The sequence below is a fragment of the Nothoprocta perdicaria genome, unplaced genomic scaffold (genome assembly GCF_003342845.1).
Source record: "Nothoprocta perdicaria isolate Ctin4 unplaced genomic scaffold, notPer1 scaffold_243, whole genome shotgun sequence".
Classification (NCBI taxonomy): domain Eukaryota; kingdom Metazoa; phylum Chordata; class Aves; order Tinamiformes; family Tinamidae; genus Nothoprocta; species Nothoprocta perdicaria.
The window spans coordinates 33,722-49,250 of NW_020455470.1; the positions used below are offsets into that span (position 1 = coordinate 33,722).

Consider the following 15,529-nt stretch of genomic DNA (forward strand, 5'->3'; position numbering starts at 1 on the left):
CTCCCCGCGGGTGGAGGCCTAGCTGGGCAGATGCCCTAGAGGGAAAGGACAGGATTTGCCAAGGTAGACAAGAAGACGGGTCAGATTATGTAACCAGCGGGGAGTACTGTCTGGAGGGCAGCAGCAGCTACGGACTATGAGCTAGTGCACTTTGTTGCTGCATTCCCAATTTTTTACTTCATGCCTGCCTGCAATGTGATAGAACATTTAAAGACCTGCTGTCACCGCCTGGAGACGTGAAGGAGGCTCTATAGAAGAAACGCAGCCTCAGGACCGAGCCTCAGGAGGATGGGCCAGTGTCTCTCTGGCTTGAAGATGGGGTAGATGGTGAATAACGTGAGACAGAGGTGGGGCAAAAGGGGGGCAGGATAAAACTGTCTGGGTTTACAAGGACCTTCCTCATAGTATTTACTTGGCTCCCTCTTTTCTGGTAGCTAGAGCAGAGGTACCCAGGTATGAACCAGTCTAAAGTGTAAGGTAACCTTTCGCCTGATAATGTAAGTGGCTGAGGCTCTGGTGACATGTGCCTTTATGCAGAGGCCTATCTAGCTGCACACAGATAAGGAAATTAAGACTGGGCAGTCCAAATCCTTCTGGGAGCATCAGGCCAAATTCCAAACTGTAGTAGTGAAAAAAGCCCTACTCGTATTTCTGAGCAGTTCTACCATATGTTGCAAAAGTGGAGTAGTCATTTTCCTGCTGTTACCTTTAATATCCATAAGGCTGTGGGAATCTTTGCTGTCCGGGTTCCTCCTCGCTACCGTGAATGAGAAGTGCTCAGCAGAGCCATTCCGCCTCGGTTGCTATGGAAGTGCCTGTGAATGACGGAGATGCCTTTTCAGTAATTTTTCACCTAATTTGATTTATGGAGGAAGAAGGAACTTTCCCACATTCATTTTTGCAGAAAGACAGAGTCACTGGCCGAGCTGTCATTACCGGCTGCAGAGCCGATGAACCCAAGCTCAGGTCTTGCATCCTCTTCGGAAAGGAAAGGAGGAGTGCCTCACTGGAGGCCGCATTGCCATCAAAGGAGGAGAAGTGACCTGGGGAGTCTCCTCTATTGCTGGCAAAAGCAAACTCTCTCCTGAACACAATCTTCCTTCCAGCTTGCCAGAAATGTCAGGGTAATCTGAGGGCTTTGAAGGCTGAAGGTGGTGGAGACAGCACTTCCCCACAGGTGCAATGCTTCCCGCACATAAAATCTTGACATTTTTACTGGCTCAAGTTAAAATGACTCCTAAGAAAGCTTGTGAATATTAAAAGGCGCAGGGGCTGTGAAAGCAGAAGGATCAACCTGTGTCCATCAGCCTACATGAGTAGCTTTACTAGCTCCTTTGCCTCCCCTTGCAGTTGCCCAAATTCATTTCCTCTTTAGCTTGTTCAGCTCATGTAAAGATCATTTTTACTTGTAACAGGAAAGCTAACCATTAATGGAAACTAATGCTGTACAAGGGGAGAACRATCCAAACCTTTGCTCTCCATCAATTGGAGCACTTGGCATTGGGATTTTCCGCCTCTCTCCTTCCCTCTGCTTGTTGTTCCCGTTGCTGCAGAGGTGGCAGCTCCCAGCATCTGCATGAGCTCGGTTCACTGTACCGGAGGCTGTGGCTATTGCCTCAGGTAGTGGCAGGTAGGGTTGCTTCGTGTAGACACCAAAGACCTTATTTGAGGCTCGGGAAGTCTGGAAGGTCAGGCAAGTCTTGGGTAGTTTCGTTAGTTTGTACTGTACATAGCCCTCATTAGACAAGTCCCTTCAGGAGATAGAGTAGAATAGTAATTACATTTATTATGGGTTCAAGGATAGCTGTTCTAACGTTGCCCTTTGACGTCTCTCTCATCTTCTTACCCATAAGCTTAGTAGTGCTGGGCAGCTCCGCAGGAGGACTGTGCTGGTCTTGGCCTGGACTACGGGGTCCTCCCTGCATGAACGCCCCCAAATACAAGTGAGAAGCCCCTTCCCTCGAGTGGGCGCCTGCTTGGAGCATCCTGTGCAAGTGACAGTGGTGGCTACACGTCCGTACTGATAGCCCTGGGGTTCGGGAAGCTCTCGTGAAGGACGCCGTGGCGGCTCACCGGGTAGCCTTGGAGGGCCGCCATGCCAAGGGGCTGCCCCATCTCCTTGTAGCACGCGGGTGCGTAGGGGATGCGCTCGCCCCCATTGCGCACCATGTCGGCAGTCCGTATGTAGAAGGGGGAGCCGTAGGGCGAGCACGTGGGGCAGTAGCTGTGAGCCCCTCGCTGGCTGAGCTCATTGGGTGGCGACACGGGGCTGCCCTGGCCATCCACAGCGCGGAAGTTGCAGGCATTGCATGTGCCAAGATGTACTTGAGCAGGAAGGTCAGGCTCTTCCTCCTCTTCCTCCTCCTCCTCTTCCTCATCAGATTCATCCTTCTTGCAGCAGTAGTACTGGGCGTGAGGGAAAGGCTGTTACCAGAAAGCAAGAGGCAAGAGCCACCTCCACCCCCAGGAACCACCCTGGATAGGGAAGGGGAGAGGGCAGTGACACCAGCAGGCAGCCTTATCCATCGCACTACGCTACTGCAGCTTGAGTGGGGCCGCCTGGGCTCTGCCTGCCCGCAAAGCCAAGGAGCGATTAAGCAGCTGGTGGGAGAAGTATTGCACTGAGACCGAGCGGGGTTTAGCCTCCCCAGGGAGGCAGAGCTGGGTCAGCTCCTCTGCCCCGTGGCAGCAAAGGAGTCAGCGGGTAGATTCGGCCCCACCACTGCTCGTACCCCTGCCAGAGAAGCTCCCTGCTGGCCCCCTCTGCTCGAGGTGGCTGCTCCACTCTGCCCAAAGGATGGCGGGTCCCACGGAGCGGCTGGCATGGGGTGCAACCTGGCCGCTGACCCAAACGTGCTCTGAGAGGCAGCTGGTGAGGATGCAGCCTCTCCCGTGCGCAGCACAGCAGGAAAGCCTGGAATTACATCGCACCAGCCGGGAACACGCCCTACTCCCGTGTGATGGAGAGCATGGGAGATAACTGCTGTGTGGCACCGGCACCACATTAACTTTTAAAAAGACAGAGGTTGCAGCCTGCTGCTGCTGAAAGCCTCCCTGCTGGAGCTGCAGGGAAAGATAAAACCCTGCACCTGGTGTCACAGACCCAGCCAAGCCCACACTGCCGAGTGCTGCAGATCCTCAGAAGCCTGGGGAGAGTTGCCCAGGTCCAGGAAGAACGTTAGCTCTCGGTGAATACCGAGACAGGGGGGAAGGTCCCCGAGGTCCCCGCCATGCCAGCGATTGGGCGGGAGGCGCAGGAAGGCGCGGGGCTGCTTACCTGAAGCCTACAATAGCAGAGCACGGCAATGATGCACAGCAGGATCACCGTGGCTAGGATTCCCCCGGTGATAACAACAGTTCCCGCTGTCATCCGACCGGTTCTCCATCAAACTCTGCAGGGCAGGGCAAGGAGACGGGCATCACCTCCTGGGCACCAGCTATGGGAAACCCTCCAGCTGGGGCAGCCTCCGGCCACGCAGCCACCAGCCTGGCCGGTGAGGAGGTCCAACACCTCCACGAGCGCGACGGAGATCTCGTCTCCCTCCGGCTGCATGGGGGACCCTTCTCCCAGACGGAGCTGTTGGCAGCACAGGTAGGGGACGCGTGGGGACACCCGAGCCAAAGCCACTGGTGCAAGCGCCCATCCCTTGCAGCCGCTCTGCTGGGACACTTGCATCTCACCCACCTTCCTGCCTCCCCACAGCTAGGAACCTAGCAGTCTACGGCCCTCGCGGAAGCCGAGGCCCAGCTTGGAGCGCCTGCTTGCTTGGTCCGTGATGGGAAGCACTGCCAGCCCAGCTCCCACACGAAGTTTCTGTGAGGGAGATCCAGAGGACCTGCAATAAACAGGGAGGGAGACATTAAGCTTCACCGGGTTGCTCTGTGACGAGTGACTGTCACCTCGCCTGGGCACGCTGGGTGTGCAGCAGGATCCCAGCGAGCTCTTACCTGGAAAGGAGCCGAGGCAGCCTCACAGTCACGCTGGCCCCATGGAGACAGCCGGAGAGCATGCAGGTGGCCCTGCAGGGACGGAAGGGAGAGGGAGAGGGAAATGGAGAGGGAGGGGGAGGGAGATGGGGAGGTGTCACCCACCACACTGGGAAGCGCCGCACATCTGGCTCCAGCACATTTCATTAGGGAGCCCCGTGCCTGCCCCGTAACGGCACTAATTGATAGGGCCCCAGCGCCAGCCGGTTGCCAGCTGCCCAGATCTAATCAGGCACTTGCACACGGCCAGTAATTGATCGAGGGAGGTGGCGGCGCTCGGAGCAGAGCTGCCTAATCGGGTGCCCAGCCTGGGCGTTGCACACAGTGGCACCATCACTGCCACAACGAGGGGTGCCCGCCAGAGCCAAGCTGTGGCAATTTACACAGGACAAGCAGCTGGGAACAGTCACCCGCCCCACATCAATTCGCAGCTCTTGGAAAGTCACCATATGGGGGCACAGTGGACAACTGGGATTTCATTTCCTCCTCAAGGTTCTCGCCCRTGCAAAATTTAAATAAATAAATAACATGAAATCAATACAACCCGGCTTATATCACCATCCATCCGCCGACCCAACACGGTGCTAATAATAGAGACAGATGCATTGGGCTCCCATGCCATTTAGAGCCCCACTGCACCCCAAGATGCCGACTGGAGGGAATGAGGGAGTTATTGCATCCCCCAGCGGCTCCACTAACAGGGAGAAGAGGCTGGATCTGGCCTTTGCCAACCCCAGCGCGGTGTGCAGCGAGTCAGGCCGTGACGGATGCTGCAGGCAGCCGCTCACATCCAGAAAACTTCATTTCATGGGAGCCATGATTTGATTTAGCGCTCCGAGCACAGCAGACGATTAGCTGGTGACGGGGAGTGGAGTGGCCAACAGATGTGTCCGGAGCTCCAGCCTCGCAGGGCGATGATGCCCTCCCCGCCGCTGGCCCTGCCTCGCATGCCATCAAGATCCTGCCCCTCTCCTGCACCTCTTTCCTGTCTTTTCTGCCAGTTTTACATGAGGTAGGACCCCAAGAAGTACTGCCAAGATCAGCAGCACCCTGGGAAGGGCTCCGTGCCCAGAAGCCCGGCCCTGCCTCYTCCCAGGGAAGTGGCTCTGCTCTCAGTCCCACCAGGGCCATTTTCCAGGAGCATCCGTGTTGCTGCTGGCCCCACAGGCCTTTCCTCTCAGTACATTGGGCATGGAGACCTCAGCTCACTCCAAAAACACCTGAGGGAGATTCCCTCTGCTCCTGGCTTCGCTTTCCTTGCCATTGCCACCAAAGGAATTCACACGTGATGCTCTTCAGCTGGGATAATTCTATTAAGGGACCTCGCAACTCCAAGCGCTTCTTCACCACAGGTATGGCTAGAAGGGGTGAGAGCAGTCACAGCGGGGCGGTCACGGGAAGCAGCTCACGGCCTCTCGGGGAGCCCCGCATCACTGCGGGCAAAACCCTCCCGCTGCACCTGCCACCCGCTTCTCCCTGAGCTCCCTTGGCCRCTTGGAGGGACCCGCACCCCAGCCCGTGGTAGGGTCCAAGTTTTTCAGTCAACCCTATGTTCAGCGTGCTCCCCCCACAGGCAGAGCTATGATGGCTSCACACACCTCTCAACCCACCTCCCTTCCAAGTCGTTATTTATTAAAACCTTATTAATTGCCTCAAAAACCTCCCTTAGATGGCCATCAGTKATGGGCCTTTCTGTACCTCAGCATCTGCCCAATACTCCCCTTCCCTCCCACAGTGCTGGAGCAATTCAGGAAGGTGCTTGGCAGCAGCCTCCCCCACAGCACAGGACAGGGATGCAGACAAGGCCACTGCAGCCCCAGCTCACAGAGCACGCAGGCTCCTCTTGGGCATGATGCAAGACCGGCTGCTTCAACTGTCAGCATCCTCCTGGCATGGCCGCTCGGAGGATAAACAGAGATTTATCTTAATGACTCATTAAAGCCTAATTACATTCGCCTGAGCAATACGCAGAGAAGAGCCTCCCACGTGCAGTACTATGGTCAGGAGTGCTGGAGAGACCTTCGCTCCCCAAAAGTGTTGTGGAGACAGACTGTCTCCCTCAAATGGGACCAGACAGCAGGGCCAGGTGCCGGCTCTGGAACTGGGGTTGGAGATCACAGTAACGAGGCCAGTGTCTAAAAAAACAGARAGACTTCTCTTTTTTCCTCCATTACTTCTCCTCGCCCTTTGCACAGACTTTTTGCTGTGGAAAAACTCTTTCCCTTGAGCCTCCTCAAGAGCACCTTCTGCCCAAGCTCTACACTCTCCCTGTATCACGGGGGCAAAACTCAGAGATATTGGGGCTTTGGGGTGAAGCACAGGCAGGAGGCACTGGGACTTGTCCTGCACAGCAGTGCCTGGGGCAGACACCAGCGGCACCGGCACCACCAGCGCTTGCCGAGCKACGAGGTGGACACGAGCAAGGGCTGGAGGACACGGCCCCTCTGGGCACTGTTGTACTGAAACCAGAAGAGAGATCAGCCCCAGCTGCTTGGGCTGCTTTGGGCAGCGCTCAGCCACACTGCTAATTGCTTCAATTAGTGGGGAGAAACACTCCCTGAGGGCTCCATCACTGCACTCTAGTGATGCCAGTGGCCTCGAGCACACGGGTGCCGGACCCTAAAATGCTGCCATCCCGCCCTGCTCTGTCAGGCACCGTTGGCTGCAACCATGCAGGTCTTCTGACCTGCTGCAAGGCTGGTGGATGGACAGATGGTGCCAASCTCCATGGAGCAGCCTTCCAGCAAGCAATGGGAAAGCCCTGTCCAGGGGCTCCTTGTAGGACCCATCCCGTTGCTTCTGGCCCCCCTCACCAGTGCGACTGCATCACAAGCCAYGCCAAAAAGGTGCAGTGTGACCAACGTGACGGGGCAGGAATCAGGTCTGCAAATTAAGCAGCAAGATGTGGAAGAGCCCCAGGAGGCAACTGGTGAGAAGGGGGTTTACTACAAAATGCCTTTTCATTCTTTGTGGTTTAGAAAGCGCTGGAGATGCAGACTGTCCACAGCTGCCCTTCACCTCACCCATCCGTCAGCATCCACCTGCAGGCACGAGTGGCACCAGTCGCAGGCGGCTGCACGGGACAGTCACGCTCAAGTGCCCACCAGCCCAAAACCATGAAGAACGTGGCATGAAATCGCCCAATGTCGTGGGCAAATGAAGTGTGAAATGCTCCCGGGAGAGYAACAGCGACAGAGCCTCCATAAACATTTTGTCCGGGTAGCAAAACAGCGACAGGGAAGGTCAGAGCAGGGGGACAGGCGGGGGCTCGATTTCTGCTCTCGTAGCAGATGTGCAGGAGAAGCAGCCCGGAGCAGGGAGGAGGGGAGGCAGCCGGGGCTGGGAACACCAGCACAGCTTGACCTTATTTCTTATCCCGACTTCTGATTTCTATCGCCTTTCTCAAAAAGGACTTTCCCCAAGTTCCTGGTTAGGAAAAAAAGAAAGAAAAATAAAAAGGAAAGCTATTTCCAAGCCTTTCCATTGCTCTCTCCCAAGAGCATCTTGCTGATGCCTCCCAACCGACAGCCAGGTTGCTGGGTCTCTGCTTCTGCATCCAAGGCACCTTTCCCCAGGGAGGAGGCCTCTCAAAGGGCCACGCTCCGCAGTCAGCTTCCTTTCACCCGGAGCGGAGGCCTGCAGTCTCCAACCTTCCTCAATCCAAAATCAGTTGTTTTGGAAGGAYGTGGGGTTGGATCTTGCACCCCAGTGAAGATGCAGGAATGGGGAGCAGGGCAAGCGCTGCTGCAGCCACCTGCTCCGCTGCCGCCCGTAGCCAGCGGGAGCCGACATCTGCCACCCGCTCGTGGCTCTTCAACAGGTGAGAGCCCTTCCCAGTGGCAGAGGTTTCTCCTGCTCCCTGGGAAGCGCAGTCCGGCCTGACACCCCCTGCCAGCACCACGGCAAGGGGTGACCAGCAGCCCAAATGGGCCCGATACCCCGACTGGCACCGTGCAGGAGTCAGGCAGCCGGGGCACACGAAGCATCCCATGATACAGCTCTCTCTGGTGGGGTGGAATATTCCACGGCACAYTGGAAAACCTCTTTGCTGTAAAAGCAATCAATAGTACCCACATACGTGCAAAAAAAGACTATCCTGGCTGAAAACACTAAATGTTCTAACATGTCCTTTTTCAGGGAATAAAATCCTCCAGGATAACCTTAAGAGAAACCAAGGCCAGGCAGATAACTTGAGCAGAGGTCTCCTTTAATTACCGCAGCACAGCCAGAGATAAAACAGAGATCCTTGTGAATGAACACGAGGATTTGATTTCCTTGGCTTCAGCAAGGACAGCCATGACTCTGGCACAGAGGTTGGGGTGCAGGGCCCCGCGGGGCCCTTGCAGCTCCACGCTCCTGGTRAGGAGGTGGGAAGCAGAGCCCGGCACACCGGGAAACTTGGGTGGGCCGAGAACAGCGGCAAGCGCAGGACGGGGGGTGCAGAGTGCAAGTCTCAGCCTTACAAGCATCCAGAGTTAACGGGGGCTTAGAATGAAACACAGCAAGTTGGAAAGTACAACATAAGAATGAAGAGGGAAAAAAAATTAAAAAAAAAAAGAAAAGAAAAGAGGGAAGGAAAGAAAAGAGAAAAAAAAAAGAATGAAAAAAGAAAAATAGAAAAGAAAAAAAAAAGAAGTGGGACTAAAGAAAGAGAAGGAACTGGACCCTGCTGCCTCCCGCAGCCCCCCACAGTCCCCAGCCCGCCGCTCCGTACCTGGGTCCGGCGGCCCGGCAGGACCGCGCAGCACTGAGCAGAGCCGAGGAGAGCCGAGCCGAGCGCAAGCGGGCCGGGCTGGAGCGAGGCTGTCGCAGGCAGCCAAGGCGAGTCCGGCAGCGGCGCCGCGGCGGGCGCGGGGAGGAAGGGGAGGACCGCGAGGAGGAGGAGGAGGAGGAGGAGGGTGATACCGCTATTAATAACGAGCCCCGGAGGAAAGCGGAGTCGGGCAAGGCGAGGCGTGTCCGCCCCGCGCCCCCCTGGCACCACCGCTCCCAAGTTTGCTTTTAAAATGTATTATTATTATTTAATTTTTGACCAAGTTTGCGAGGGAGGGAACAACTCCCCTCCACCACCAAAAAAAACCGTGCAGCCCCTCAGCGGCCTCCCAGTGCCCCCGGCCTCAACACAGGGGCAGGGCTGGCATCGGGAGGAGCTGGAGAACGCGCCAGCTGCATGTCCGGCGGGGGCAGCGGGATGCAGAGCTGCCCCCGCGTCTCCTTCAAGCACCGTTTGCCCCCGTTCTGCCCTGCACAGACAGAGGGCTGTGGCACTCAGGCACTGCTGGGAGCTCAGCCCAACCACACAGGCCCAGYGAGGCTCAACGTGCCTGGCCCAACCACGCAGGCCCAGCAAGGCTCAATGCACAGGGAGACGTGCGTGTCACCCTGCAAAATGCATTGGGCCACTCTCCTGCTGCAAGGAGGCTTTGGACACCTCAAACCACGAGATTAAGCCAGAGGTCGCAAGCTGCCCATGCCTTGGCTTCCCCACTTTCAAGGAAGCGACAACCGTGATCCTTTCTTCCCGGCCGAGCCCAGCCTGCAATTCGGGAGGAAATAACACCCATCTCACCCTCCATCACCTTGCACTGGCCGAGGCCGCCTGTCACCAACTCCTCCCCAGGTCCCGGCCACAAGGTCAGGCTCAACCAGAGCTGTGGGACATCGGACATTCCGCTTCCTCCGCCAGCTCCAACAGTGGGGAGGGAGCAAACGCCTGTTTGGATGCAAACAGCTTTGCGAGTTTAGTGGGAGGATGAGATGAATTATGAAAGAGAGGCGAGAGATAAGTGGCTGCCGCCCGCTGCAGCACCTAAGTGCCTGGCGCGCCGCTAAATGGCTGCTCAGCGCCCAGGCCGCCGACAGGCCCAGCTGCTGCTTCCCACTGCCGAGGACGAGTTTGCCAAAGAGTTTTAAAACAAAAGCTGCAAAATAGCAGAGAGGCCGGCACGTACACGCACCCTGGGGACTGTGCCCGCAGATGCCCTCGCGCTGCTGCACCTTGCGCCAGTGCACTTGAGCTTTAAACATCAACACGTTTCCTCCTGCGTAGGCWGGTGGCTCTGCGCTCCCAAGCCGCCGGGGCTGCGCGGAGGTGAAGCGGCATTGCCAGCGGCTCTTACTTTGTCCCGCTCTGTCCCCGGTTTTCATTTTCAGCAGAGTCCAGGGCAGCTGGCAGAGCCCTGGCAGAGCCCAGGGGCCAGGCTCAGCCTGCTCCATGAGGGAGCATCGTGGTCCTGGTGCACGCAAGATGATGAAGCTGGATGGCTTGGGAGGGCACCAGTCCACGTGCCTCTGCTGGAGCAACCATCCTGCATCCTTCCCACTGACAGGAGACAAGAGGAGCCGGGTTACAGCAGGCAGGAGGGAGTCACGCCCCCTCGAGCATGCCATCGATCCGCTCCAGAGTGCACGACTGCCGCCTGCCAAGCCCCAGTGGCCTTGGCAGAGCCCCACACGCTGCTGCAGGCATGGCAGCTCCATTCACTTAGCGGGGCTAGGAAACATGCCCCGAGGGAGCTGCGGTCAGACGGCGCGAGCTGCTGCCAGGGACGGAGCGGGCAAAGGGGGAGATGCTGCCCTGGGCATCCAGAGGTACTCGGGCTGTGGCCACAATGTCTCTTTAAGCACTGGTGGTGCTGCGGCCCGTGCCTGCGCTGCCGGAGCCCCGGCTTGTCCTCATTTCAGGCCGGGCGAGGGGGAGCCCAGCCCCAGAGGTAGCCAGATGATGCTCGGTCTCCTAATGGAGCTTGACAGCCGCRGGATTAAAAGCACAAGTGAGATCGCAACCCCTCTGCAATCAGCTCCAGCCCATAAAGAGCTGAAGCAGAAAAGAGCCGTCCCGGCTGCGGGGAGGGCTGCGAGGGGAGACACACACAGTCAAACGCCGCAAGCGAGAGGCCTTGCCAGTAACTCGCCCCTGCATCGAGACGCGCCTGCMTGCAACGTGCTGCAGCCCCTGCCCTGCTCCCAGGGTCTCCTGTGCCTTCGTGCTCCCAGATACCACCCTTATCCCATCCCAGGGCTCTGGGAGCAGCTACAGGAGAGGACTGGGGAGACCAAGATGGGAGAAAAAGGGAGAAGCAGGAGGAAGCAGCAGTCTCCGCATTGCAGCTAGCAGCTCAGCCCCACACAGGCACCCATCACACCCACCGCTCTCCATCCTGCCCAAAGCCTCCAGCCCCTCTCCAAGGTGAACCCCAGTGCAGGGGCAAGGTGGCCAGGTCCACAGGGAGTCTGCCAGGACAGGTCGAGGTCCTGAGCACATCATGCTCTCCGTGCAGCAGCTGCCGCAGGCACTCAGCTGCATTCCTGCCCCAGCAGCTCGGAGCTCCCAGCTAAGTGCAGGCAGGGAAAACCAGGGCTTTCTACTGAAAAAAAAATAATTATTTTTTTTAAAAAAACAAAGCCCACTCCAGAGACTGGTGCATGTGCTTGGGAGCCGTGAGAAGAGTCGATATTTTTATTTTTTAAGCAGAGTGCTTGAGCTAAAATGATAGCTGCAGCTCAAGACCCTGTTTGCAGTGACCTGCACTAACAATGTGCTTTCTCCTCTTTTTTTTTTTCCCTCCCCCTTGTCAAATGGAAAGAAGAAGAAATCCTTTCAGGTCAGAGGAAAGAAAAGCAGTTACTTGCAGGTCACATGCAGCAATCCCAGTCAGGCTTGAACGCCGTTTTACCCCCTCCCAAAAGAGGAAAGGATTCAATTTCCATCTGAAACGCAAGTGTTTGCAACACACAAAGATAAAGGCTTTGACTTCCAAAATGCTTGATTTTGGTCTAAAAAAACCTCAAAGAATCCTTACCAAACCCAATACAAGTGCTATGGCAGGCAGGTGGCATGCCAAATTGCCCCTTTGCAGCCCCACCACCCCCTCTCCCCASGGCACCCAGAGCCAAAGCCAGGACGCAGGCTCGGTGCCACAGGCACAGGTAGCGTTGCGCTCTGCTCCCTTTGCTCCCTGAGGCATTTTCCTCTTTTTGCACCGCCTCGAGCAAGGGATGTACAAACACGGAGCTGCTGGGCATGAGAAGTGTGATCTGAGCTGTGTCAGGAGGAGGAGAAAATCCACCATGGAATGGCATGCTCACCTCCTAAATCCTGGGCATAGGACAGACCAAGGAAGAAAACTACACGAGGAGGTAGAGTTTGGCGACACGCTTGAAAGGATGTGGTGAAAACTAGTCGCTGCTGGTAGACAACACGCAAACAGCCAGAACTCCCTGGAAAAGCATTGCCTGCCCCATTAGGAGCAGCGGAGAAGTCCGGTGGGGCCAGAGCAAAGGAGAAGGTGGCGAGCAGGGGCAGCCAGTGGCAAGGGGAGAGCCGTGGATGTTGTCTACCTTGACTTCAGCAAGGCTTTTGACACTGTCTCCCATAACATCCTCATACGGAAGCTCCGGGAGAGTGGRCTAGACGAGTGCACGGTGCGGTGGATCGAGGGCTGGCTGGATGGCAGAGCTCAGAGGGTGGTSATAAATGGGGCCGAGTCCAGTTGGAGGCCTGTGGCCAGTGGTGTCCCCCAAGGGTCAGTACTGGGCCCAGTGATGTTCAACTTGTTTATCAATGACCTGGACGAGGGCACGGAGTGCACCCTGAGCAAGTTTGCRGATGACACCAAGCTGGGTGGARTGGCCGACACTCCGGAGGGCTGGGCTGCCATCCAGAGGGACCTGGACAGGCTGGAGAGTTGGGCAGAGAGGAACCTCATGAGGTTCAATAAGGACAAGCGCAGGGTCCAGGCATCAGTACAGATTAGGGGTGGACCTGCTGGAAAGCACCTCCCCGGAGAGGGATCTGGGAGTCCTGGTTGACACCAAGTTAACCATGAGTGAGCAGTGTGCCCTCGTGGCCAAGAAGGCCAATGGCATCCTGGCCTGCATCAGGAGGAGTGTTGCCAGCAGGTCAAGGGAGGKGATTCTGCCCCTCTACTCAGCTCTGGTGAGGCCGTACCTGGAGTACTGTGTTCAGTTCTGGGCACCCCAGTATAGGAGGGACGTGGAGCTTCTGGAGAGGGTCCAGAGAAGAGCAACCAGGATGATTAAGGGAATGGAACATCTCTCGTATGAAGAGAGGCTGAGTGAGCTGGGCCTGTTTTCTCTGGAGAAGAGACGGCTCAGAGGGGATCTGATTAATATGTATAAGTTCAGGAAGGGAGAATGCAGGGAGGAAGGGGACAGGCTGTTCTCACTGGTGGCCAGCGATAGGACGAGGGGTAATGGCCACAAACTGAAGCATAAGAAGCTCCGTCTCCAGGTGAGGAGCAACTTCTTTACTGTKAGGGTGACAGAGCAGTGGAACAGGCTGCCCAGGGAGGTTGTGGAGTCTCCTACTCTGGAGGTCTTCAAAACCCGCCTGGATGCCACCCTGTGCCACATGCTCTAGGTGTGCCTGCTTGAGCAGGAAGGTTGGACTAGATGATCTCTAGAGGTCCCTTCCAACCTTAAATATTCTGAAATATTCTGAAATATTCTGAAAAGGGCCGGCAGCTGCCTCAGGGCTGCATCTCTCCCGTGACACCCCTCGCCTCCGAGACCCACACAGACCCACACGGACAGCTGCGCTTTCGGTCTATTAGTTCTCCAGAAAAAGAGCCCTGGGTCCCACATGGAGCTGGAAGCCCCCGAGACCCTGACAGAAGGGGGCAAGGGGCAGAGACACGAGGAGAGCTGACCTCAGACACTGCCTTGTAGCGTGGGGCCCCTCRGCAGCACCCAAGCCACCCGTCGCAGGCCTTCACTGATGCTGCACGCATGGCTGGCACGCGCGRCAGCCCTCGGCCTCCCCATCCCCGGCAGCACCAGCTTGTGGCCATCTGTCCCCCGCTGCTAATTTACCATTTCCGCCAGCCGGCAGAAAAGGTGCTGGAGCAGCACATTCCCAGCTTGGGCTTCTCCCAAGCACCGCCTGGCGCTGCTGACATCAGCCCTCCCACCACGGAGCAGGGAGGACACGTGGGGCCGCTCCCACTGCTGCCCCCCTCGCCCTCTCCCCCCGCTCAGCTCTCCAGCTCCAGCACAGTGGCAGTTGTCATCAATTGTTGGGGTTAGTGCAGCGGTGAGGACACGAGGAGGTCGTGGGCACCCGCAACAGCAAAGTCTTGGTCAGCCAGGCCCCCAAGACCAGGTCTGTGCTGACTGCTGCCACGGAGCCAGGACACATCATGAGGGAACAGGGCCATGAACCTCACAATGAACAGAAAGAATCAGGGGCATCCAGATACCTGCTAGAGAAAGAGCCAAACTTTGCTGCCGCCTCATGTCCGCCCTCACTAGCCTGGCTAGGTGACMCCCCACCCCAGCACTGAGGCCAGGACGAGGCATCACCATGCCAAGTGGCACAAGTCAAGGGTTTCTACTGGAGCTTGTTTAGGTCCTGTGTCCTGCTAGCTCAAGAGAACTCCAGCATGAGGACACTTACCCCAGGATACTGCCCTCCTCCTCTCCTCGTGGTAGCAGCAAAAGCCACCATCTCTCAGGCCGATTTGCTCAGCTCATCATTCCCATCCTACTTTACCAGGTGCCATTCTCCCCTTATGGACAGAAACAGCCAGGAAAGCAGGTTTTCCAAAGAGGAAAAGACTCAACAGGTCCCTCCTCCGCAAGGAGCTGGAGAGCAGGTGGCCAGAGGCGCAGCACTCGGAGCAGTGCTCCCACACCGCAGCCCAGCAGAGCCGCTGGTTTGGGCCACACGGAAACCACCCAGCACAGCCCCTCTCACTTGGGAGAACAAGGAGCCCCTTCCCGTGATTTCAGAAGCCAGAAGGACACAAAATGCCTCTTTCCTACCCACTGCACCCATGCAATGGTCCACAGTGACATTCAAACACACTTGTGGAACTCCCTGGGCCCTGGCCATGCTCTCCTATGCTGGTCCTTCCTCCTAAACTCCTGCACCTCCCACCCCGAGCTTTTAAGATTTTTATGCTGGACCACTATCAATTCTCATGTGGATATTAAACCCTGTTTGGAGCTTTTCTGGATGGTTCACAGTGAAGCAGCATCACGCTTGAGGCATGCTTGTGGGTTGGCCCTTGCTCACCCAGAAGCRCAGAGGAACACAGTGTAGGCACCAAGCAAGCGACCTCCGTAGCAGCATTCAAAACCAGCCCACATACATTTTCACAGCTTTATTCTGCATTAATAAACCCAATACCAAGAGAGAACTGCATAAASAATGCTACTGTACCATGCATGAAAATGAATATCCTCTTTAAGGACAGCATTTCTAGTTAAGTTCAGGTCATCTGTTCAACCAGCTTCCCTAGTGCATGTAAAGCACCATCAACAGGTCTATCACACAGCATCTCTGCAACACCCCCCTCCTGCTGCTCCAGCTGCTTCCYAAAAGGATAATTCCTGACCCTTGATCACTCAAAAAGGGTCATAAAACTAATTTCGCTTTCGGTGGCCTTCAGCAAATACTCTCCTGGTMCAACACCAGCACTGAGGCCATGCTTGGAACAAGTACAACTAACCACCTTGCAGCATAAAACACAGTCCTGTGCTGAGAGCAGTCTTGGCACCAAAACCACAATACGTGTAA

The 15,529-nt window shown here is 56.6% G+C and overlaps 1 protein-coding gene across 1 annotated transcript; it reads right to left on the reverse strand.

The window, feature by feature from the left end:
- Window positions 1-1,870: 1,870 nt before the first annotated feature.
- Window positions 1,871-3,771, reverse strand: FAM163A (family with sequence similarity 163 member A). Its single transcript, XM_026039829.1, has 3 exons — window positions 3,686-3,771; window positions 3,278-3,392; window positions 1,871-2,406 (listed from the first exon to the last, which is right to left on the reverse strand). The coding sequence occupies exons 2-3, from the start codon at window positions 3,368-3,370 to the stop codon at window positions 2,008-2,010; spliced, it is 492 nt and encodes a 163-aa protein (XP_025895614.1). The 5' UTR covers window positions 3,371-3,392; window positions 3,686-3,771; the 3' UTR covers window positions 1,871-2,007.
- Between the last annotated feature and the right edge of the window lie 11,758 nt (window positions 3,772-15,529).

What these genes read in the sequence shown, in the direction of transcription:
- FAM163A (XM_026039829.1), bottom strand. Translation starts at nt 3,370, where the DNA reads ATGACAGCGGGAACTGTTGTTATCACCGGGGGAATCCTAGCCACGGTG. An exon ending in TCTGCTATTGTAGGCTTCAG is followed by an intron (nt 2,407 to 3,277) that starts GTAAGCAGCCCC and finishes CCTCACGCCCAG; the next exon opens with TACTACTGCTGCAAGAAGGA.